The sequence below is a fragment of the Crocuta crocuta genome, unplaced genomic scaffold (assembly GCF_008692635.1).
Source record: "Crocuta crocuta isolate KB4526 unplaced genomic scaffold, BGI_CrCroc_1.0 scaffold262, whole genome shotgun sequence".
In the NCBI taxonomy this organism is placed as follows: Eukaryota; Metazoa; Chordata; class Mammalia; order Carnivora; family Hyaenidae; genus Crocuta; species Crocuta crocuta.
The window spans coordinates 4,109,457-4,134,428 of NW_027528869.1; the positions used below are offsets into that span (position 1 = coordinate 4,109,457).

Sequence of the window (24,972 nt, forward strand, 5' to 3'; positions counted from 1 at the left end):
AAGTCGGACGCTTAACCGACTAAGCCACCCAGGCGCCCCTAAATGCGTGTCTTTAGAAGTAAATATATAAGGTTAGATGATTCATAAAACTCAATCCCAACTAGAGCTCTTGATAAAAAGACTTTGTCAAAGCACTGCATTGTTGGCACCGCTGTATACATTTAAAATTTCTAAATCATATGTACTCTTACTTTGTATGTTTGACCTTGCAAGATTAGTCGCCAAATGGGTGCCAGTCCCTTCTCCTATGCCCCTATTGCCCAGTTAAGGTCTATAGGATCAGACTGAATGCCTGTTCTAGACTCAGCAATTCTATTATTCACCTCCACATTACTCCTAGTTTCCACTCTAGGGATGAATGTTTTCTGATCAAGTTGGCTTGGAACCACCTTGGGCTAATGAGCTGTAGTTCACTCACTTGAATGTTTACCTTTCAACTTATTCTACTTCTGTTTTTTCACTTTTCGGTAAAACCTCATGTGCAAAATTAACTAAATTGGACCCAAAGTTGTTCCATCTTTATCTAATGTGTGTAACTGGTTTTGTATTCATTTGTATTAGTCATCAGCTTGGGTAAAAAGAAGGGTCAATCTTTTGGTCTTTGATTTACTGCCAAAACTCCCTTTTACATTAACAGGAAAAGCAATTTCACCTTTGAAGGTCTCCCTAATATCCATGCCAGTTTTCTCAAGAATACTGACAGTTTACTCAGGCCATGGTTCAGCCTGATTCTAGACATCAGGTGGAAAGAGAACTGGACATTCTGAATAATCTGCTAGTGGACCCTGACCTTGTTTTTTTCCTCCTAGTTTGTCTCTGGCTTGCAGCATTTCACAGTATAATTGTTTTCTCCTTCACTGATTCCAGGATAGGTTCACTCTTCTGGAATGTTTATGTCTGGCAGGACTTCCAAAATCAGCCTTATGCTGTGTTGAAACTGGTCCTCCTCCATGAACCGCTAATTCTTTATGTGGATATGGGTTCATATTGCAGAAACCTCATTATCTTATAGAAGATTCCACCACTTTCCTTTTTTGTCAGTGGTTTCAGCTGAACTATACCAATCTGTACAAGAGTTTCTAGTAACTTAAAAGACATAGGAGGAAGTTTGAAGGAAGAAGTTTCTCCCAATAGGATCTTCCTCCCAATAGGATCCAATAGGATCTTTGACCCACCTCTTCTCCAGAGATCACTGTTGTCCATACCAAGAATGATACTTTTGTTATGCTTGAAAAAAGTTTTTTACTTCTTCCCAAGGAAAGTCTATGTTAGTCTTTGGGTGATTTTAGGAAGATGCAGACTTCTTTTCCAAAGGGATTCTCTGTGTCCACCTTGATGAAGAAGCAGCCAACAGCTTTTACTAGACCGTTATGTTCCATCTCACCATGGCCTGCCTCATGTGTATTTAACAGATGTGTACTCCTTATATACCGATCTTTCTATGTTGACTCCCTTCTGCCTTTTGTCCACATGCACACACAGTATTGTGCAGGTGTATGCATGTACAAACTCACAACTGAGAGCATTAGCTATTTTAGAGAATATAAAAATCGAATTTGGGAAAAAGAAGGAAAATGTAGGCATTCAATACAGAAAATTTTATCTCTTTCATAGAGACTTGGAGTTTCAGCGTGGCTAGACGGGAAGGAAAAGTCTGCGGATGCATATGAAAACACTGGTCTCTTCTGCACTTCCAGTTCCAACCCAATACCCCCACTGGAATCCAGCTGTTCACGAGCTCCTACTATGCTAGTCATTGAGCATGAAATTTACTCACAAGTATAATCAGTGACATCATTGGGCCCTTCCAGGGAATGGACTTCAGATCATTTCTCTTACCATTGAGGGTGTAGGTAAGAATGGAGGCTGAGGCTTTGCTAGATGAGAATACATTAGGTAGAGAGCTGGGGGTGGTTTTGACGACAAGGAATACTGTTGGAGACTGTGATTATTTTTGTAGACCTGTGAAGATATTTAGAAATTAGTTGATTTGTAAAAGCAAAAAAAAAATCTTTTACAAGGCTGCTCCATTACCTGTGATGAAAGTGTACTCTCTTAAATGATCTCGATATTTAGAATTTCAATGTATTACTCCCGTGTGTCTCTTTTTACTCTCAGTTGAGGTATTCTGCATGTATGGTGTTCTCATATATTTGGAAAGGGACAACCAGGAGCCCATGAGTTCTGGGTTATATTAAAGGTCCCGTCAAACTCAAAAGTTGTATTTGATCAAATAGAATGGATGTTTAGACAATCAAGACCATAAAATTGATGATGAATTTGTCAGCCATTTTGTAAATATGCATGAAACATACTCTTCCTTGCTTATGTTTTCGGCCATCATACGTTGTGAGTAGAGTTACACATAACGTGCTGCAAATTGACTGTGTGCCAGGCACTGTGCTAGGCAGCTTCATGTGTATTGCCTTATTTGATCCTTGTTACAAATCTACAAATTAAGAATTAGCACTTTTATTTTCTAGAGGAAAATAAGTAAAATAACCATCTAAGATCACACACCTAAGAAGTATCCAGATTTGAATATGAGGGTTCCCCCCCCAAATCCAGTTCTTTTACCATAGCCCTAGTATGCATCTTCCCTTACTTACTGCTTTTTCACTGTGGCTTCTTAGTAAATCTTCCTTCTAAAACCATGTAAGTTCATTCCTGTGAAAGGGATGTAGCTTTGTTAGCTTGCTCACATAGCTTGCTAAAGCAAATAGTTTTTAATCTCCAAGTAGACTCTAAACCATCAAGTAAATTATTTGGCTTTACCTCCAAGTACATCGTACTTACTTGCTGTGCCCAATTTTCTGTTAGCCAAGTGTTACGTACTGAATAAACACCAGTGGCTGGATAGATGAAAGAAAGATGGAAGAATGCTGTTAAGGGATGTGCCTAAGAAACTGGGAGCTGTACATAAAGCTCTGGTTGCCAGCTTTGTGTTGAAGTGGTAATCCTAAAGGCTAAAGTAAAGTTTATTTGACCTTTCATCTCAATGCTAATAACACTGTAACCTCCTTCTACGTAAGAAATTTCAGTAAAATCTGTTAAATATTTCAGAAACGAATCTTGTTGACAATTACTCAGCCACCAGTTTACAGAGGGTAAACTTGATATTTTACCTTGGTATTTCCTGGTACCCTCACAATGAGCCAAATTTGGTCAAAGTCAATGAACGCTGAGTTCTTTTAAAGTAAGCATGGACAGATGGGTCAGTATGGAATGTCCCAGAATTCAGAAGAAACAGAACTCCAAGTTTGATGGTTAGAGGCAGTTCTTTCATCCTAAACTCCAAGGAAGTGGGAAATGAATTTATTTGAACAGAGTGCAGAACAGCTGTAGTACAGTGAGGAAAAAGTTGAAGACTGGGATGGATTTAGTTTTGTTCAGGGTGTATTGATATGGTACTGGAGAAAGAAGGACAAGGTGGGAGAAATTTCATTTCTTGTAACTATGGAGAACAAGATGTAGTCAATATTTTAGAAGCCAGTGGGGCCATATGCAGAAATTTTTTAAAAAATAGCTGATGCATAGTGGCATGTGTACCCCAATGTTTATAGCAGTGCTTTCAACAATAGCCAAATTATGGAAAGAGCCTAAATGTCCATCAGCTGATGAATGGTTAAAGAAGATGTGGTTCATGTATCCAATGGAATACTACTTGGCAATGAGAAAGAATGAAATCATGCCATTTTCAACAACATGGATGGAATTGGAAGGTATTATGCTAAGTGACATAGTCAGAGAAGGACAGATATCATGCTTTCACTCATATGTGGAACTTGAGAAACTTAACAGAAGACCATGGGGGAAGGGATGGGAAAAAATAATTACAAACAGAGAAGGAGGGAGGCAAACCATAAGAGACTCTTAAATACAGAGAACAAACTGAGGGTTGATGGAGGGGATGGTGGAGAGGGGAAAATGCGTGATGGGTATGGAGGAGGGCACTTGTTGGGATGAGCACTGGGTGTTTATGTAAGCAATGAACCATGGGAATCTACCCCAAAAACTAAGAGCACACTTTACATACTGTATGTTAGCCAGTTTGACAATAAATTATATTAAAAAAAGAAATTCAAACAAAACAGAAGTTCAGGCAAAATAAACAGCTCACTTTCTGAACTGTTAGAAATTGGCCTGCTGTTGCAGGAACACGGAAGCTGTGACCTCATCACAATGTATTATGTGGCTGTGCTCCTTATTTTTCATTGTATATGTATAATCTGCATATAATCTGTGGTACTTGATGTCATCTGCCAGCTTTATTTATTTATTTTGGTTGCATGTTTGCAATGAATATCTTAACTCTCAATGTCTGTGAAAGGGACGTGATTTTGTGAGTATCTAACATAGTTTGCTAAAGCAGAGTCTTTATTTCTAAGAAAACTCTAAATCATCAAGTAAATTATTTCACTTTATCTTCAAGTGAGTGGTACCTACTTGCTGTGCCTAGTTCTATGTTAGCCACGTGTTATGTACTAAACAAACACCAATAAGAAGGGCCTTGGGGCCAGAGTCTTATGTGAATGACCTTGAATTACTAAAGGTGACTCTGTCCAACCCCCCTTTCCCCTCTACAAGTCTCAGGCTAGAGACTAAGCCTGATTCGCAACAAGGTAAAGGTCATCTAGGAAGGTATTTTCCTCATGAAAATGGGAAACTATAGAATAAATTTAAAGGATGGTGCTATAAAGCAAGAAAATGGTAACTCATGGTAGCTCTTTTGATTGCCAGGAGCAAAGACCAACTAAGTTATCTCATTAAAAATAAATACACAAACCAAACAAAAACAAAATGCCAGGAAATTTATTATGAGATACATATGGAGAGAGCTGGAAAGCTGTGAGGAACTAAGGCCATCCAAGATCAGCTCCCTGCTCAAGAACGGTTGTGGTCTGTATTTTAAAGTCTTTCTGATTCTCCCATGCGTCTGAAGACTTCTACTTCAGGCTTCCTCTGCCACCCGATAGCTTCTGTTTTCTAACTGTTTCACGGTGCTCCTGACCATGGTTTGTCATGCACCCTGATGTAGTCCACATTATAGACAAAAGACCTTCCCATTCTTTCATGCTTTTTGGTTCAGATTCCTGAGGGAGTCAGAGAGTCTGATGAACTGGGTTCTTTGTTTCAGATCAGGCCCAGACTGCTTAAGGACAGGTGGCTTCAGCCAGGCACCCACTTCTAGTTAATAGTACCTGTGCTGTGCAAAGGGATGCTGACTGAGCCTGTGGGCAAGGGAGGTTGATCTGAAAGAAAAATTAGGCTTGATTGATATGTTACTTGACATGTCAAAGAAAAAGGCTTAAACGAGTCTGCCTCTAGAGCAACATGAAAGCCCTCTTCTAGAATATATTTAATAAATAAAGCCAGTTAAGTATCTGAAAAGTTTTACTGTGACCAAAGCAGATATCTGCCTTTATGTGAAGGAAATGAGAGGGGAATCTGGAAGTTATTTTACTTTACAATAGGAATGGATTAGGAAGTTGAGAGAATTAAGAAGAGATGAATTTACCCTTCATCACCTACCCTTCATCATCAAAGTGCCTTACTGAACTGCAGCACCTATTGAGCTCCAAGGACATGGTATGTCACCCCATTTGTATCTGGAAAAACCTCTGGTTCAGAGTGTGTCCTCTTCTTTTTTTTTTTTTTTTTTTGGAAAAAAGGCAGCAAACTATGTCACCATGTCATTACTCAGGGATGGGATGCCATTGCTACTTCTATTCATTTAATTTCATGAGGCCCAGAATAAAATATCTGGGAATATACATTTGCTTTATCAGTAAGCAAGTAATAAAAAAATCATGTTTTCTTAATAAATTTTGAGAACTGATGGCATTTAGGTAGTCATCTGTTTTTAAGTGAATGGGCACAGGCACTCACAGACTGAACTGGAGGAAATTTGGTATTGGCTACTTTGGTGAATTGCTTGGATTTAAGTTTGCATTCCTAGGTCATCTCTAGGTAAGAAACACTGAAGTGATTGATCTCTTGCCCAATGTGTATAATTATTGAAAACTGTTGGAGAGCCGAAGGGAAAGAATCAGTGTAAAGAAAATAAATACATTAAGAGAGGGGAAAGACTAGGAATTATCATTCCCCTAGCTTTTCTGGAGGAACACTGAAAAGAAATCTTAACAAAATCAATTTGCAATTATTTGGAGAGAAGAAGGTTTTTTAACTGCATAGTCTGGCTTCATAAAGGACAAGTCCTGTCATACTAATCTAATCTTCTGAGATGAAAATGAAAGGCTGGATAGATCAAGGAGAAAGATTTATATATAATTCGTTTAGACTGTAAAGTGCTGTGGATATGATACTGTATGAGATGTCCGTCAACCCCTACATTGCTGCCTGAGATGGTGGACATCAGAGGCTCATCATCTACCTGAAGACAAATCTAAGGTTCAAAGTCAGTGTTACTTGTATTTCTATCTACACTCATATTTGGAATGAAATGTATGGGTGTTTAACTTACTGATAGTGGGAGAACTGGCAAGGACAGAGATAAGTAAAAAGAAGCTTAAAAAATATAACCATCCAGCCATACTGCCCTTTGTTCTCATCATTCCTATGACATATTCTAAACCTCATGTTATCATTTAGCTGAGGAAAGTCATCAATTATTTTGTGCATTTTGATCTGATCTTCTAGTTAGCTCACCCTAAGAATGAGGATAATGACTTTCACTTCATGTCTACCTCCCACAGCACCTGATAGATACTAATAAATGTTTTATTGATTACCAAACAATAAGATCATAAATAACTGGTTGTATGATGTCCAGTAGAAGAATACTATAGGGTAATAATGTACACCAAATCCATCACTAGTTAGCAGTACCCCTGTGCTAGTGAAAGGATGCATAGGAATGAAGCCTAAGGAGCTCATGAAAATAATCCGTACTACTAGGCCAGGGGGTAGAATTTAACCAGATGACTGTGATCATTCTGTGGTTTACAATTGAAATAGGAGAGGTAGATGGTTCAGATGGAGACATAGAGATGAGTAAAGGAAGCTTGAAGATGCGTGAGGTTGTGGTTGAATGTGTGCATGCTGAAGTCAGACCTAGCTGGATTCTCAAATCAGCAGTAACCTTGGGTGAGTTAATTTCTCTAAAGCTCATTTTCTCTGTAGGTGAAATGGGGAGTAATGGGGCTTAGTTCCTAGGAATGTGAGTATTAATTGACACAGTACATGTATAGCATCTAGGACACTATAAGCCACTCAAATGTTGTAATAGGAACCATATCCTTCTTGAACCAAGCCATCCTCCATCTTGAAATCAGTTTGATTTAGTTCCATAAAAATTTTGAAGGCCTATCATATTGCCTTTCATCAGGGAAAGCATGAGAGCCAAAGGGCTTAATCTGCACCATGATGGAAGCAGGATAGACATATGGAAGAATTTCTGAAAGTCAAGATTGCCGTTGACCTATGTAACTGAGGAAACTTGTGGAATTTTCTTCAAAGACTTGGAAAATCCTCTATTCCACGTCACATTCTCCCAAACCGGTTTAACTGCAGTCCTTTCCTAAGATGGACTGTGTCTTCTCAAGCCACTCTGCTTAATGTCTGTTCGTTGAGATCTTGGGCCGGCATTATTTAACAGAGAGCGTAAGCTGTACTTAGGAAAGATAAACATGTTGGCACCTTTTAGCAATGCCAAATTAACATTAAAATGTCATTGCTGAGCCATAAGGATGCCCCCGTTTTGTTTCGTTAGCATAGATCAGGATTCACAGTCAGCTAATATAAATTTGATAGCTTCAGGTGAGTTGCTTTACTGCCAGTTCTAAAGATGACGAGACTGTATGTGAGACTCATACTTGTCTGAGATGATTCATCCATGGGCAGAGGCCCCCCTGTGAAGGATCCAGATTAGAGATTAATAACTGCTACATCTGATTGTGACAATGACTCTTCTCCAGAGAGCTCTGAGCTGCTTTCAGTTTGAAATGCCAGTTGGCATTTTCTTTTAAAGAGCTCTTTTTTTTTCTGTTTGCATGCCTCCCGTCAGAGGAAAAGTATTCAGGTGAAGTGCTATGAACTATAGAAATGTTGGAGACCCATAAACATGGTTTAAAAACAAGTAAACAAACTTCAGAATAAAAATGAATAAATGGGCCATCTGTTGACCTGCCGAATTCTTACTTGCAGGAAGGATCTTGCCAACTTCGATATCTCTTTTGAGTGAAGGCTGCTGCTTGTCCTTGTTTGGCAAGTCTTCCAGAATAGGGTCGAGAAATCGACAGCATTTCACCTCCCCAAGGCCCCAGAGAGGAGAATGGGAGCATGGGTTGGACTCAGGGTGTAAGCCGCTTAGGACGTTCTAATGGAGTCTTTATCTGTTGAAGTAGGACTATGGGGAAAAGGAGGCAAAGAAGGAAGGAGCCTCTGACTGGGCCTCAGTGTTGACTATAGCGGTGATAAAATTGTTTCTGGAAAGGTTGGCAGAGTTGGTCACTGAGTCAGAGGGCACAGGCTGGGCCAGAGCGACCCTTGACTGGATTCGAAGCTGGATCTGCAGTATTCTGTGCCTTCTGACCCAAGTAGTCCTTTTTTTAGATAGATTAAAAAAAATGAATAGGTTGTTTTCAAGATTGTAGGGTTAGAAAAATAGTTTTAGTATGGTTCTCCCTGTAGCAGTTTAGGAGCTGGGAACTGATTCTAATAGATTGTGTTGTACTCTCAGTAAGGCTTTATATACCCATGTCATCCAGAGCATGAGGAAAAGAAAATGAAAAGTAAGCAATTAGGAACTCTGGACTCTTAAGGATCCATTTTTAGTGCTAATAAACAGCAGGCATAAATGAGGCATAGCAAAAGTTAGAGTTGAATAATTCTGGAAAAGGGGAGTAATTTTCAGTATAAAATGAAGAAAATCTTAAGTAAGCTTGGATGCACCCAGTCATATACTGGGCATCAGTTGCACTCTATTGAGGCCATGCGTACTGGAATCTGAATAGAAAGTCTAGGGAAGGTCAGAGAGCTGGGAAGACTGGACTAAACCTTTCCAGGGGGTTGCCTATCACAGCATGGGGGGCCAGCAAGCTCCAAGAAACCTCTTTTGGACCAGATAATCCATTTGGTATGATTCAGATCGGTGTGGGTATGCAGGGATTTGATATAATAGTAGACAAAGCAGCAGCTTTGGCACTACTGATGTGCTAATCATCTCACTGTTAAAGTCAGGAAAGGAGCATCAGACCTCAGCTGGCCAGCACCGGGGGTGTTGACAGTTTGTCAGGGACTGTGCAGAACAGTTGGAAGTTCTGAGTAGGGAGCCTCATCCAAAAGAGATGGAATAAAACTCAAGACATGTGGAAGATGCTTAGCGCCTAGTCCTTTGGATTGGACCCACGGAGGCTGTTAGGAGGAAGGCTTCTTCTGAGTGGATATATCTGTACTCAGCCAGGCTGCCATCAGGTTCACCCAATCCTGGGCCTAGTGGAGCCCACTTAGCTCTAGAAGATATTGTAGGTGAAGATAATCCTTGGCCAGTCCCAGTCAAAAGACCGGAAGGCATGAAGGCATGCTGGGTGGCTAACGTTCTAAGTCCTACAATCGAGAGGGCCCGAGACAGGCAGGTGCTGACAAGCTGTTGAGGATATGTATATATATATTTTTAAAATGCCTGTATGCAATTTTATTTTCATTTCTGGAGCCCTTCAAAATGCGTTGCCTCTTTTAGATGGAGGACCAAATTGGTTTGGGAGATGTGAATAAATTCAAAGCCGCGTTAATTGTGAACAGCCGTACTTTGCTGATGTGAGGAAGCAGTGATCAGTTTTCCAATCCAGAGACAGGCATACCGATCACTGGATGTTTGGTATGAAAAACTTTCTCAGAACATTTCTTTCCACCATTGGAGACAATGGCTTGTTACCTTGTTCCAAATGATTGGTCCAAATTCTAAAATCAGGGCTGCTTTGTCTTTCTATATGGGAGCAGGGACAGAAGCACAAAGAGCTCTCTATTTTCCAGAGATCTCTTGAAAAGACCCATGTGTATGGCCATAATCACTATGGAGAAGTGGTGCTTTTGTTATTTTCAGCAACAAATGAAGTGGTAACACTCATCGCTTGATCAAATATAAAATGCCCTTCTCTTCCTGTGAGCACCCTCCCCCTTCTCAACTCCCATTGGTATGTGAATGTGATGTTCTGATCAAATATGTATGAAGAGATGGGAAGGTTCATTTATTTGAGGCAAATGTCAACATCTTTATTTTGGAAACTGCTAGTATGTCAAGTACCATGACCGGCTTGTATGTAACCCTGTCCTTTCATTAATAATCACAATTCTTCTGGGGCATCTGGGTGGCTCCATCGGTTGAGTGTTCAGCTTTGGCTCAGGTCATGATCTCACGGCTTGGTCTCAACAGCTGGTGGGTTTGAGTCCCGCTTCTTCGGATTCTGTGTCTCCCTCTTTTTCTGCCCCTCCCCCTTTCAAAATAAATAAACATAATAATAAAACAAGGGTTTTTTTTTTGTTTTTATTTTTATTTTTTTTATTAGAGAGAGAGACCGCGTGAGCAGGGGAGGGTCAGAGAGAGAGGGAGACACAGAATCCAAAGCAGCCTCCAGGCTCTGAGCTAGCTGTCAGCATACAGCCCGACGTGGGGCTCGAACCCACGAACCGTGAGATCATGACCTGAGCTAAAGTGGGATGCTTAACCGGCTGAGCCACCCAGGTGTCCCTAAAACAAGTTTTTTTTAGAAAAAAATAATCACAGTTCTTCTGTGAACTCTACACCCTTGGCTTAAGTGAAGTAGGAGGACTTTGAAGGCACAGACAGTTTGGGATGTAATATTTCATACCTCATACTTTCCTGTTTTTCCCTTGGTGATAGTATTTAGTCTTATGCTGCCTTTCTTTTTATCCTATAAAATGCCCAGATCAATGTTAGTGTTGAACACACATTTTTTTTTAAGTAGGCTCCACACCCAATGTAGGGTCTTAGCTTACAACTCTGAGATTGAGAGTTGCATGCCCCACCGCCTGAACCAGCCAGTTGCCCCCACACCTGATTTTACAAATTCACCTAAATAAATTTAGTCTGATACTGATAATCCTATTCCCTAACCAGTACTCTTAGTTTGATACTTACACTATTTTTTTCTCTATCCATTTCATTTTCTTTTCCAACTTTTCCTCACCCCTACCTCTTTCCCTTGCATTTATTTAAAAGTACGTTTATTCAGTCGCCAAGCTTCATTGTTGCTGAACTTGTCAGCTTGCTCTTTTATAGAAAAGAACATCTTAATAAAAATATAAGCCCATCCATCTGAGAGTTGTTTTGATGTGCATAATGCAGTAGGCCATAGAGAAGAATTTTAATTTAAGATGAAATGAAATAGCCTTGCTAAGGTTTTGGCAGTCCTGATACCTTAGAGGGGAGCACAAACACATTCTAGAAGTTCCCTTAGTACTCGCCAAGCCCTCTGCTCCCGTCCTTAGTTCTGTACTTCATTTGAGTATTCTAGTGAGAGGAAATCTGCCTTTTATGCTTCCCTTCTTATTGCCCCTTCTGTCTGTCTTATAAGACAGACCTATTATTTTGTCTCTCAGACCTGGACTTAGAAGAACCTTGTAGGCATTCTCACGGTGAATACCTTCCGGTGAATACCTTCCGTTTGCTTCTCAGCCGTGGCTTAGATTTCGTACCTGAAGCACATCCAAGAAGTAGACTCAGTCAGGAGGAAAATGGGGCAAAATTGAAGGAGAAAGCCAAATTACCTTCTGAAAAAAACAAGTAAGAAAAAGAATGCCGGCTTCTGTGGGAGTTGTTTAGTTATCCAGAATGGCTCTTAAACTAGCCCTTCTGCTTAAATTTTTATCCATGGGCTTTGGCAAACCCAGAGTGTTCTCCTTTGTGTTTGAAGGTTTAACAAAGAATGGATTTGGCATTTAACAGGCAGGAGAGATCATGATTCTCCACTAGTGAGCTTCCAGCATGTGGTTCAGTCATGATATTTCTGACTAATGGCAAGGCCGGAGGACATCAGGCATTTTCCCTATCTTGCAAGGCATTGCTCACAAAACTCTGACGCTCTTCAGACCCACCCGCAGTAGCTAACACCAGCAGCCTTAGTCACCCGAAAAACTGCTAGTGTGGAATCCGAATTTCGAGTCCTCAAAGGTGGGGTGAGGGGCCTTTTGGAGTCAGGTGGGGAAAGAAAACCTTTCCCTTATTTTGGGAGAGAAAAGAGATTCTTGTCCTTCACATTCTGCTTCTACTCTGCTTACTCTGGCAGAAGTAAAGAGGAAATAGCCAGGACTTCTGTTAGGCAGCTGGGTAACCCTGACCCCATCATCTCCACGCTTGTTTTCTAAATCTGATGGTAGTGGAGAGTTTTCAGTGACACTCTAGCGGTCCTAGCCTTTTATCAGACACAGATCCTCAAGAAATGAATTGAGAAAAACAGGAAGATTTTCTTTGCTCCTATACTAAAGGAGGGACGAGGAGGAAAATCAGATTTATTCAGTGTGATTCTGTGTTAATGTTCAGCGGGACTGTCACCCCTATGATGTTATGAGCACTCAGATTTGAATAATGTGAAAGGCTTTGTGATACTAGGAAAACAAAATCTCGACTGGAAAGCCAACAAAGTTAAACTGAGGGTTTGAGGATTATCCGGTTGCAACATCAGTTACTACATTTTTTTAAATTCAACTGAGACCTCATTTCAGGTACTGAATGGCAGCAACGAACAGTGGTCCCCGCCCTCCTGCCGTTTACACTCTAGTTGGGAAGAGGCAGTAAGTTTGTAATAAATCTATCAAATACGCTCATGAAGTCTGTTCGATGGTGATAAATGCTATGACGACAAGAAAACAATGGAGCCGGAGGAGGGGATCAGGCAGGTGTTAGTATTTCACTGCAGGGTCAGGCATGGGCTTTGTTGAGAAGTTGAGGTTTTAGCAGAGACTTGAAACAGGTGCGTGTTAGCCCTGTGGCTAGCTGGGAGAAGAGTGTTTCAGGCAGAGAAAATAGCTAAAATAACGATCTGGGGCAGGAGTGTGTGTGTGTTTAAGAAAGGTCAGAGTGGGGGCGCCTGGGTAGCTTAGTCAGTTAAGCGTCCGACTTTCACTTAGGTCATGATCTCGCGGTTCGTGGGTTCAAGCCCCGCATCGGGCTCTGTGCTGACTGCCAGCTCAGAGCCTGGAGCCTGCTTCAGAGTCTGTGACTCCCTCTCTCTCTGACCCTCCCCTGCTCGTGCTGTCTCTTTCTCCTAGAAATAAATAAAACATTTAAAAAAAAAAGAAAGAGAGAAAGGTCAGAGTGCATGGACAGACGAGGAGAGTGGGAGGGTGTGGGGCCCATGGGGGAAATTGGGGTCCAAAGCAAGGGTGTTGACTTTTTCTTTTTAGTGGGTTGGGAAGTCCTTGAGGGTTTGGGGCAGAGAATAACATCTTATGATTTACATTCTTAAAGGATCATCCTGCTTGTTTGTTGAGCACAGACTGTAGGGGGCTGAAGGGCAGAGCAGGGAGACAGTGAGCAGGCTCTTGCAGTGACTGGGTGAAGGAGGATAGTGGCTCAAACAGAGCTGGTGAAAATAGGCTGTGTTCTAGATANTAAAGAAAAAAAGAAAGAGAGAAAGGTCAGAGTGCATGGACAGACGAGAAGGAGAGTGGGAGGGTGTGGGGCCCATGGGGGAAATTGGGGTCCAAAGCAAGGGTGTTGACTTTTTCTTTTTAGTGGGTTGGGAAGTCCTTGAGGGTTTGGGGCAGAGAATAACATCTTATGATTTACATTCTTAAAGGATCATCCTGCTTGTTTGTTGAGCACAGACTGTAGGGGGCTGAAGGGCAGAGCAGGGAGACAGTGAGCAGGCTCTTGCAGTGACTGGGTGAAGGAGGATAGTGGCTCAAACAGAGCTGGTGAAAATAGGCTGTGTTCTAGATACATGATGAAGGTTAGCAATAAGGTTGATTGATTGGATATAGAGTTCCAGAGAAAGCGAGGAGTTGGAACTGGAGGGACTGACCTGGCCTTTAGCTGAAATGGGGAAGGATGAGTTCAGTTTTTGGAAATGTTGGCCATGTTTCTAAGATATCCAAGTGGACATAAAGAACAAGTAGTTTGATACAGAAGTTTGAAGTTTTGGAGAAAGAAGTGGGAGAATGATTGGCATATAAATAGGATTTAAGTCAGGAGATTGGATGAGATGTCAGCGGAGGTGAATGTTGATAGAAATGGTATGAGGACCAAAGATTAACCCTGTTTAAAAGGGTTTTAAAAGGTCAGAAGGAAGGGAGGAGTACTAAGGTAGGAGGAAGGTCAAGAGAAGGTGAAGTCCTAGAAACCAAGGAAGGAAAGCATAGGTAGGAGCTAGGCGATCAGCCATGTGAAATGCTGCTCATAGATAAGGGTGATTGTAGGCGTGCTGACAACACCGACTCCATCTTTGGTCCTACCTTTATGCTCCCCTCAGGCGCACAGGTGGCGCCACTCTGGATAACTAGTGGAGAGCCCTCAGGCTCACAGATGGTGCCACTTTAGATAACTAGTAGCGAGCCCTCAGGCTCACAGGTGGCGCCATTTTGGATAACTAATAGAGACCGACTGGTGTACAGACGGCGCCACTTCAGATAACTACCCTGTGATCTCACCACCACGCCCCTCACTCCATGGAAGCTGGGGATTAAGGTCTGCAGAGGGATGGAGAATAGCTGTGTACTGCTGTAGACTGTCCACTCCTCTCAGTAAGTTACTCTGAACGAAACTCTGTGTAAACGGTATAGAGTGGTTTGCTTCATTTTTTGGTATTAAAGGGTCTTCTCAGTCTGGAGAGTACATTAGTGACTCTAACGATGACTGCAGATGGATGTTCAAGTTAGCAATATCAAGGTTACCTCTGTGCTTCACGAGAGGAGGTTTAATGAAGTCAGAAGTCTGGATGGAGTTAATGTGATAGAGAATGTGAGAAGAGGAATTGGAGGGAAAATAGATGATGTTTTCAAGGAATTTTTCACAGAGAAATAAGGAAGTGACCACTAGTATTTTCTTCCCCTCTGCCTGGCTCCGAGGGGGCTCCCCTCACATCTTATAAAAGTGAAGTTTATATATATAACTATTCAAGCATAGCTGCTGACTATGAGGTCCATCTGTGATAATCAACCTAGATATGATATCAACATAGAACTTTGGAACCAGATGAGACTATCAGAGTTAGTTCAGTTAATCTCCTACCCAATAAAGGAAGCTTTGTTTTATTATTAATACAAAAATACTTTTTTGTATGCTACCTAGATATTCAGAGGTGAATAAGGCACAGTTGCTGCTCTTGAGACAGATTTTTTTTTTTAATGGAAAGAGGCATATATCCTTCCTGCGTGATTAAAAATTAAGATAGAGGCACCTGCAAAATATTATGAAAGCCCAGGGCAGAGACCTAACTTACCTGGGGAAGTGATGAAAGATGATATGATGAAAAGCTAACACTTGAACTAGACCTTAAAGGTGAACATGATGTTTTCCAGGCAGAGGGCTAGGCAGAGTGCTAGGGCAAGAGGACCAGGTCCTTATACACCAAGATGATCAATCATTCAGGGCCGTTTATCCCGGGAAGGGGCATGACTTTGGGCAAGATGGTTGTCTTCAGATGATGCAATTCCCAAAGTGGGCTGATAGCTGAAATCTATTGGCAGGGGCATTAGTAACAACAGTTGCAGTAGTTAATCCTTTATTTCTCATCATTTTTTAAAAGTTTATTTATTTTGAGAGAGAGAAAAAGAGGGAGAGAGCATAGAGAAAGGGCAGAGAGAAAGAGGGAGAGAGAGAGAATCCCAAGCAGGCTCTGCAGTTTCAGCATGGAGCTTGATGGGGGGCTTGAACTAAGGAGCCATGAGATCATGACCTGAGCCAAAATCAAGACCCAGATGCCCAACCAACTGAGCCACCCAGGTACCCCTAATTCTTTATTTCTGAAGGAAATAATCTTTAGGGGATCCGGGTGATACAAAAGAGGAATCTCACAGACTGCTAATTCTCTCAGCAGTTATTTTGGAGATAGATAATAGAATGAAAAAGTACTTGTTTTTGTTTTTTATTAGCAAATAAACATCATGAACATCACAGTGATGGGGGGTTCAACATAATGGTTCTAGGCTGATGGAAACCAATGTACAACTGTACCTTCCCTGTTAATGATCTCAGTCATGGTGGCCCTTTATATGTGAATGCTTCAAAGATGCTCGAAAGGCAAGGTGAAGAAGTACACTCATGCAATAAATGTGACTGGGAATCTTCATTAGGAGATAAAAATGTAAGCGGGGAAGCCTAGTGAGCTGCAAACTGAATTATATCCCTGTCCTTCATCCTAGAAGATGATACTTCTTGTGGGTGATCACTGTGCATGCTGGGTGCCTGCAAAGATGGATGTGTGGCCACCAGTCCTTTCCACTCCATGCACACATGAAGATTGCTCTTTGATTTGTGGCTTTGGCCATAAGTTGCGAAGCCTGTCACTGCTTGCAACTTACAGTTAGCCCAAAGCTTTGTTGAAAAAGAGCCATCCCATTCCCAGCTGCTGTACACCAGACTGATGTGTCAACTAAATTAATAACACTGGACCACTCATTATACCAGAAAACATTTGCCCAAGCTATAACTCTGTCTCTTGATTTCTGTTTGGCTTCATTAACCTCTTCTTGGTGTCACAATAAAATGGTCGTGTAAGGTATCCTTTATGGAATGAAGGACTGGCAAGATAAAACAGTTGGACTGGGCATTGATGGGAGAAAGGTCTCAGAAAGGATGATCGTGGAGGATGATGGAATTATGAATTAAGAGGAGAATATGGTGGTGGTGGGGGGAGATGGAGCCATATTAGTTTCTCTCTCTTCTTACTTTCACCTTCTATTCTTAGATTTCTTCACATAGTAGCTGGTGGTTTCTCTAGGAGCTCATTTATAATTGTGAGCAAGTTTCAAGAGAAGACTAAGAGATAGGGTGCCTGAGTGACTAAGTCAGTTAAGCATCCAGCTCTTGATTTCATCTCAGGTCATGGTCTCATGGTTGGTCTCATGGTTTGTAAGATCGAACCCTGATGACAGCAAGGAGCCTGCTTGTGATTCTGTCCCTCTGCTCCTGCCTCCTTCCCCCACCCCCACCCCATAAAAAAACTTAAAAAAAGAAAAGAGAGAGAAGAGACTAAGAGGGTAGAGTTAGTATGCACTAATTTTTTAAAAAAATTATTTTCATTAGCATGGACTTACTTACTATGGGCCCTCAGGGATTCTCTCTCAGGGCATGCTCTCTATTTGGACCAGCCAGTGGTCTCAACGATAGATGGAGAGTCTTGGGTATCAAGAACCCCCTTGTGATGAGATGTTCCCTTATCATAGAATGGGTTGAGTTACTTTGTTTGCATTTGGGATCCCTTTCATCCTTAGCCTATACATTTTATTTTATTTTAAGGTATTTTTTAAGTCTGTTTATTTTGAGGGGAGAAGGGGCAGGGAAAGGCGAGAGAGAATCCCAAGAAGGCTCCAGGCTGACGGCAAAGAACCCGCTGTGGGGCTCGATCCCACGAACTGCGAGATCATGACCTCAGCCAAGATCAAGAGTCGGATACCTAACCGACTGAGCCACCCAGGTGCCATCTTAGTCAATCCATTTTAAGGCATATCTGGAAGCTTTGCCCATTTTCTTATATCTACTAGGCTTTGTGAAAACTCAAGTGAAAAAGGGAATTTGGGGACTCTTCAAACAAAACATTTTCTGGAAGTAACCAGGAAAACAAAGAGCCATTTCTCTAAAGCTATTCTGGTGGGAGGTTCTGTCACGGGCCTTCTTTCCTGTCGGGGTTCTCTGTAGACCCCTGACAAAATGGAATAAACTCTTTTGTCCAGGATTCCCACTGTCATCCTACAGCCTGAGGACAAAGTCAGTGTCACCTGAAGAATAGTGCTCGTGTTATAGTAGGAGACCACGGGCAAGGGCCGGCTACGGTTTCGAATAATCACACATGAAGCCCTTATTCTATTCTGACTCAATTCCCACGCCTTCCTGCCCTACCTGCTCTGCTTCCCTGAATTCTCTAGTCCTGTGAAGCTCCTCTCTGCCTGTATGTTGAAGCCAGAGGCGGGAGCTATGATAAGCACCATTTCACCCTTAGCAGAAAGAATTGCCCTCCAATGACTAAGCCTCTACTGTTTCATCGTCGATTGCCTGTGGGAACTGTGAAAAATTCAAGCCGCACGAAGCAATCATAGCTCTGGCAGAGCCAAGGAGCTGGCAGCTTTCATTGCCGAATCAGGGTCTTTGGATACCAGCTGGATATTTCCCAACCTGTGTTGTTTTTTTTTTTTTCTTCTCAATAATGGGTGCCCAAAAAATACTCAGCAATTTCTCAGCTATATAAGAATATGTTCGTGAACTAAGACATCACCATATAATTTTGTTTAAAAGCCTGGTCTCTTGTGACTGTACTTTGAAGCTCTAGTTTGGGGGATAAGAAAGAACTGCCCCTTTTAGAAAGACACAATTTTGCTAGCCTGGATTGTTATAAAATGGAGATGAACCATCAGATAAAAGATAGGGGGCACTGACCAAGAAAAGAGATGCCATTACCCAGGAGGAAGTCAGGGGAAAGTGGATTGAGAGAGAAGGACAAGGCCGAGAGGGTCTTCATTTTGTGGTTTTAGATTTTTCTAGCTGTAAGGCAGAGATAAAATGCAGGGCTTGACATCTCAGGGCAGCAGGTGAAACACAGCTTAAAATGGGAGAAATTTAAAATGGCTTCTCCCTCTAAAGGAGGGAGAAAACCTAAGATTCTCAGAATTGACAGAAGGTTATATGGATAATGCACTGGTCAGACCGAGACCCGTGCTATTAGAGAAGTAAGAGAAAGAACAGTCTTCTGTGCGCTGCTCTGAAATAAACCGTAATCATACATGAGCTCGAGTACAAGTGCTTCTTTCTAACTTGTAGCTCAAATACCCTGTGTGTGCCTTACTCTAACGTGGCAGATCTCATGGTCAGAGTGGAAGATGGAAAACTAAATGTGCTGCTAATTCAACAGTTCTATCTTTCTAGAAAAATATACTGGCCAAATCTTCTACTACCATGTGCTTTTCTCTGGCATCCATACCGGAGTACCATCACCTGTTAGGCCAGTGCGTTTCTCCCACCTCCACCAATAGGTTTAAGGATAGATTGGTGGCATTTCCATTTATTCACTCTGATTGAGTGATGTACGTCCACAGTTGTGGAAGTTCAGAAGGCTCAGAAAAGGAAAAGTGTGTATATTCCTAGAACTCCTCTGACAGTGACACCTGACCTGAACTAATGTGAGGCCATTTAGAGTCTTTATCCCATTTAATGTGACTCTTTATATGTTTTGCAATAGAAATCCAGACATATTTGATTATAGGAAGCTGCTCTGTGCTCCAAGGATTTCAGACAATGAGAGTATACACCTATGTTGATTTTTTCCACAGAATCTAGGAGGTAGTTTTAGGAAGAAAGGTGCTGCAGATGTTTGCAATTCAAACATCCCATTTTAAAAGGCACTATGTGAAAAAGTAAAAAATGAACACAAAATTTTGTACCCAATTGATTCCAACTCTGCCTCACCATCTTTGATTTTTTTTTCTTTCTCTTCTCTTTTTCTTTGTTGTACATTTTTACTATTCTAGGATGAATCCTCCATGTTCTTCCAGTTCGGCCCATCAATTGAACAGCAAGCTTCCGTAATGCTCAACATCATGGAAGAGTATGACTGGTACATCTTTTCTATCGTCACCACCTACTTCCCTGGCTACCAGGACTTTGTAAACAAGATTCGCAGCACCATCGAGAACAGCTTCGTGGGCTGGGAGTTGGAGGAAGTCCTCCTGCTGGACATGTCCCTAGATGATGGAGATTCTAAGATCCAGAACCAGCTCAAGAAACTTCAAAGCCCCATCATTCTTCTTTATTGTACGAAGGAAGAAGCCACCTATATCTTTGAAGTAGCTAACTCAGTAGGGCTGACTGGCTACGGCTACACGTGGATTGTGCCTAGTCTGGTGGCAGGGGACACAGACACAGTGCCCTCGGAGTTCCCCACGGGGCTCATCTCTGTGTCCTATGACGAGTGGGACTACGGCCTCCCTGCCAGAGTGAGGGATGGAATTGCCATAATCACCACCGCTGCTTCCGACATGCTGTCTGAACACAGCTTCATCCCCGAGCCCAAGAGCAGTTGTTACAACACCCATGAGAAGAGAATCTACCAGTCCAACATGCTCAATAGGTGAGTGGGGAGCACTGCCGGCAGAGGTCACAGGAGGGTTTTTAGGACTGGGGTTGGAGGAGGTTTGGAAACTCTGGGAAGGGCAGCTCAAGACGTCAGAGGTTGAAGGCCGGCCCCTGGGACGGCCGTGGTTTGTGATGGTGGGAGTGTTTCGGATCCAAAGCTTGCTGTGCCGGGTTCCTGTTCCAAGAAATAACAAAACAGCTCCCACTTAATTGTTCACTTACCGTGTGCTAGGTGGTCCTTTAAGTGTTTTTGCGTGCTTGACCTCATTTAAGCTCAAAGCAGTACTCTGTTAGACAGGTGTTAAGAGTTGCTTCCATTTTATGCTACAAGAGAATAAGGTCTGTAGGTGCAAACTGTCCCCAGTCACTCTGCAAATAAGAGGTTCAGTCTGGAGCTGTACCCAGGCCTCCGTGGGCCCTGCGTACTTGATGACTATAAAAGACACAATGGATGTAGGCGTGAGTGAGGACCCACCAGTCCCCTTACCTTAGGAATGCTGCTGTGCGGGGAAGGAATGGAGAACGGGTGACATGCATCTGTAGGTACGTGAAGAGGGTTCTTTCCTTGGTTTTTGTCTCCTTCGCTTCTCCTCTCTGCCCTTACGGTGAGGGTGGTGCTGGAGAGGCAGCTTCCATTGTTGCTCTCAGTCTGATTTCTTTAGTAGGAAGAACATCTAGGTGGAGTTCTGCTCCCCTGACCTCACCTCCTAATCCAGCCACGACTCTAGCCCATCCTCTTGCGGGTAGTGTATGACCATGAAGGGCAGAAGGTTCTATGCTAAGCTTCTGTAGTTCTGTGATTTGTATAAAACTGCTGCATGAGAACATTGTCAAAACTCAGGCAATGCAGAAGAGCACAAAGGAGAAAGAAAAAGTGCCCTTCGATCCAACCGACCAGAGAAAACCACTGTAGAAATAATCAGTGAACATCTTTCTAGGCACGTCCCTGTGTGTGTCTACCTACAATCCACGTAAATCTATAATTTTACATAAGTGGAAATATAACTATACATGCTGTTTGATAACCTGACTTTCTTTTACTCAACAGTATTTTGGGGGCATCCATTTTAAATTCATTATAAATTCTATCCAACAAATAGAAAGGGATGCAGAAAACACCTATTCGGATACCATTCAGCTTAAATAAAAGATCAAAGTATACTCCGGGGGGTGTCGAAATACATTTAGTGGAGGTTGAAGGTGTGTCTACTTGTTGAACCTCCGGAAGGGAGTTGGACTAAAGCCTCTCAGCTAAGCTCTTAATGCAGAATTGAAACTAAAACTACTTGTAATGTGATCTGTGATCCATTCCTAGTATTGTTCCACCCTCTGCTCTGCATTCGGCTGTCCCTAGCTGTCCCTGCTTATTTGGTGCAGACCATCTTGGTTTTCTTCCGGCCTCCCCGGTCATTCCATCTCCAGGTCCTTGGCATGGTCGTCTTCAATATTGGTGCCTCCCCGGGTCCGTCCTGGACCTTCCTCTTCTGCCCTCCATTGCCAAGTGTACCGCTCATGTAAGTGGTCCCAGATGACCACTCTGGCTAAACCTCCTCCTTGAGCCCCAGTCTGTATTGCCGACTGTGAGTAGGTATGTTCCTTTGGATGCCACGGGGCATTAGCACGCACCATACCCAAAGCTGAACTGCTTTCTCCTCCATTACCCTTCCATCCTCTCCCTAACACATGTGTACACCTATAAAGGGTACATCTTATTACCCAGTTTCCTAAAGTAAAAATGGCCAAGGTGTCCTGGCCTTCACATCCCCGCCATCTCCTAGCTGATCATGCCCTTTCCCAAGGAATTCCTCTGGAGGGCTCTCACTGTCTGCATCCCCGCACCAGTTCAGCTCTTCTTACCTGCATTGCTGCAGGGCCTCGTAAATATCTTCCGGCTTCCAGTACTGCTTCCTTCCAATCTCCATCGCATCCAGAGTGATCTAAAATGAAAATGTGATTTCATCACTCTCCTGCGTAATGCCTTTCAATGGCTTTTCATTGCTCCTGTAATAAAGTCCCATCTCCTTGATATGGCTTATAAAGTCTTCCACGGCACAGGCCCGCCCGTCTTTCCAAAACTGTCTCATGCCACGCTGTCCCTCATACACTACATTCCTGCAATACCGAACCTCCTTTAGTTCTTTGAAAATCCCATGTTCTTTCTCTCGCTTCTAGCTCTCTTCTCTGCCTTGCCTATATTCCCTGGGAGCCCCTTCCCACCAGGACATAAACGCAGAAGCTTCTTCACTTGCCTCATTTTCATTCCTCAGGCTTCAGTCCTGACACTGCTTTCACGGAGGAAGCTTTCCTGGACCCTGGACCAGCGGGCGCCCCTGTTACATGCTTTCAGTGCATCTGCTGCTTCCCCAGTAAAGCCATTCTTCAGACCGTTCTAGATCTTGAAAGCAGTGACCTTTCTGTCCTGAGATCCACATCCCCTCCCGCCCCTCACTCCTAGTGTCCTGTGTGGCAGAGGGAAGAGGGACACCTGGAGTTCCTGAATGACTTCCTCCAAGATGCTGAGCTGCCCAGGGCATGCCCACTCCCAGGACCTGCCTTGTTCTGCTCTTCTGTGGGAGATAATGGACATTTCCTTTAAAAACTTACTGTTTATTCATGGGGTGCCTGAGTATCTTAGGTGGTTAAGTGTCTGACTCTCAGTCTTGGCTCAGGTCATGGTTCGTGAGTTCGAGCCCTGCGTGGGGCTCTGTGCTGACAGCGCAGAGCCTGCTTGGGATTCTGTCTCCCTCCTCCTTCTGCCCCTACATCGTTGTGTTCTTTGTCCCTCTCTCTTTTTCTCTCTCTCAATAAATTAGGTTTTCATTGATCTATTTAAAGATTTTTAAAATACACTATTTATTCGGTTCTATACATTCATGTTTTCTCCTGCTGTCTTTAGTGTTAAATTAAAATCGATGCAGATTACCAAATATTTGTTCATTAAAATCAGTGCTAACAATGAAAAATATTTAGGCCCAAATGTGTGCCAAACCACACAAGGAAATCAAATGGATGTTAAGGTCCATAAATTTCGGTTCAGGAATGCCTGCTTTTATCTTAAAACTCCTCTGGGTACACAGTCCTCCGTGGATATTATCATTTTCCATTTGGCTAACTTTACTTTAGAATGCAAGTGTTCTCTCCGAAGTTTGGTTTCTGACCACCACACGTTTAAGAGCCACACTTGGTTCTAACTTGTTACCCTGTCTTGTGGCCACTCCGAAAGGGAGCCCTCCTCCGTCCTCTCTCCTTCCTCAGATATTCTTGTCAAGATGGCCACAAACACCCACCTCCATCTTTGTAAGTGTAGCCACCCTGAAAGGAACAAGGCTTACAGTCCAGATTATTCATGAGTTCGTTGAGGACCAGAGTCCAGCAGAGAGTCCAGCGTGATTTCCCACTTTCCCATACTGCATACAGGGCCTTCCGACTTATCAGAGTAAGTCGCCACTGACATCTCTCCTTGAGGAAGTTTCTCTTCTGCCCCAATTCCCAGATTTTGTTTTTCTGGAATTATGTATCTAACTGCCCGTGAGACCTCTCCTCTCGGCTGTCTCCCCTTTTCATATACCTCCATCCCTTGTGCACCCCCGTCTTTTCCCTCTGTCCCCTCAAGTGCAGCTCCTCAGGGCTCTTGAATCCAACCTCTAAGCCTCTCTTGGGAATATTTTAATAACCTTCTCTGTCAGGACCCAGAAAGGATTGGGGTTGACTAAGGGGACTATAAGGAGCTGTCCTCAAAGTCCAAGCTATTATCCTGTGGGACAGCACTCAGAGTCATCAGTGGAATTCAATTAGGCACACTCAGTGCCGGCTCCTCTTACTTATCCTGGTCTGAAATCAGCCTCTTTCCCCCCTTTAGAGCTCTGGGCTCACTAGGGTCACTCTTTTAAATAACAAACCAAGCAGCCACACCATTTAGCCACAGCAGGAAATCTTTGCAAATAAAATTGTTGCAAATGGCTGGTTGTTTTATGAGGATGACTTTTTCCTTGGCCTGCTGCTCACGTCTCTGCAGCAGCAGCAGCAGCAGCAGCAGGAAGAAGCCTCCTCGGGAGGCATCTGGGAATGACCCAGCCCGGGGATGACAGCAGGAATAGACTCAGGAAATGCCTTCTCCTCTCACCTTCTTGAAAACCCAGAAACACGCACAGGCCCCGTCCTCCCCAGAAGCGTCGTAAGGGGAGGTGAAGCTCTCCTGTATACCAAACTTCCATGTGAGGGAAGTTGATAAGTCTAGATTTAGGGGACAAGGAGTGGACATTCTGTTACTGCCGAAACCCAAAGAGAGACACACATTGGAAGTGATTGACTTGTTAGTTACCAAAGGAAGTGGTGGTGGGGGTGGGAGGGTNTCCTTGAAATGAACATTATTTACCAGGCATCAATCCAAATCCCTTACCGATAACTCCTTAGCTCCTTGAGACTTGGCCAGGTGTGGTTTGGGTGACTATCTCCAGATAGGCTCCAGGCTGCTGGACAAGGCTTCTTAACAAGGTTGCAAGAGAAATACAGACACACAGTTAAATTGGAATTTTAGATCAACAGCGGCAAATTCTCTTAGCAAAAACCTGTTCCCAAATATTGCATGGGACATACTGATACTAAAAAATAGCTTGTTTATCTGAAATTCAGATTTAACAGGGCTCCTGTATGTCTTTCTTTCTGTCTTCCTATCTTTTTTTTTTTTTTTTTTTTTTTTTAATTGACAA

The 24,972-nt window shown here is 42.7% G+C and overlaps 1 protein-coding gene across 1 annotated transcript in view; it reads left to right on the forward strand.

The window, feature by feature from the left end:
* The window catches only part of GRIN2B (glutamate ionotropic receptor NMDA type subunit 2B), a 413,753-nt gene that overhangs the window by 209,055 nt on the left and 179,726 nt on the right, over window positions 1-24,972 (forward strand). The window contains exon 3 of the mRNA XM_077756396.1: window positions 19,660-20,258. Coding sequence (XP_077612522.1) covers window positions 19,660-20,258 — 599 coding nt within the window. The remainder of the gene's footprint in view (window positions 1-19,659; window positions 20,259-24,972) is intronic.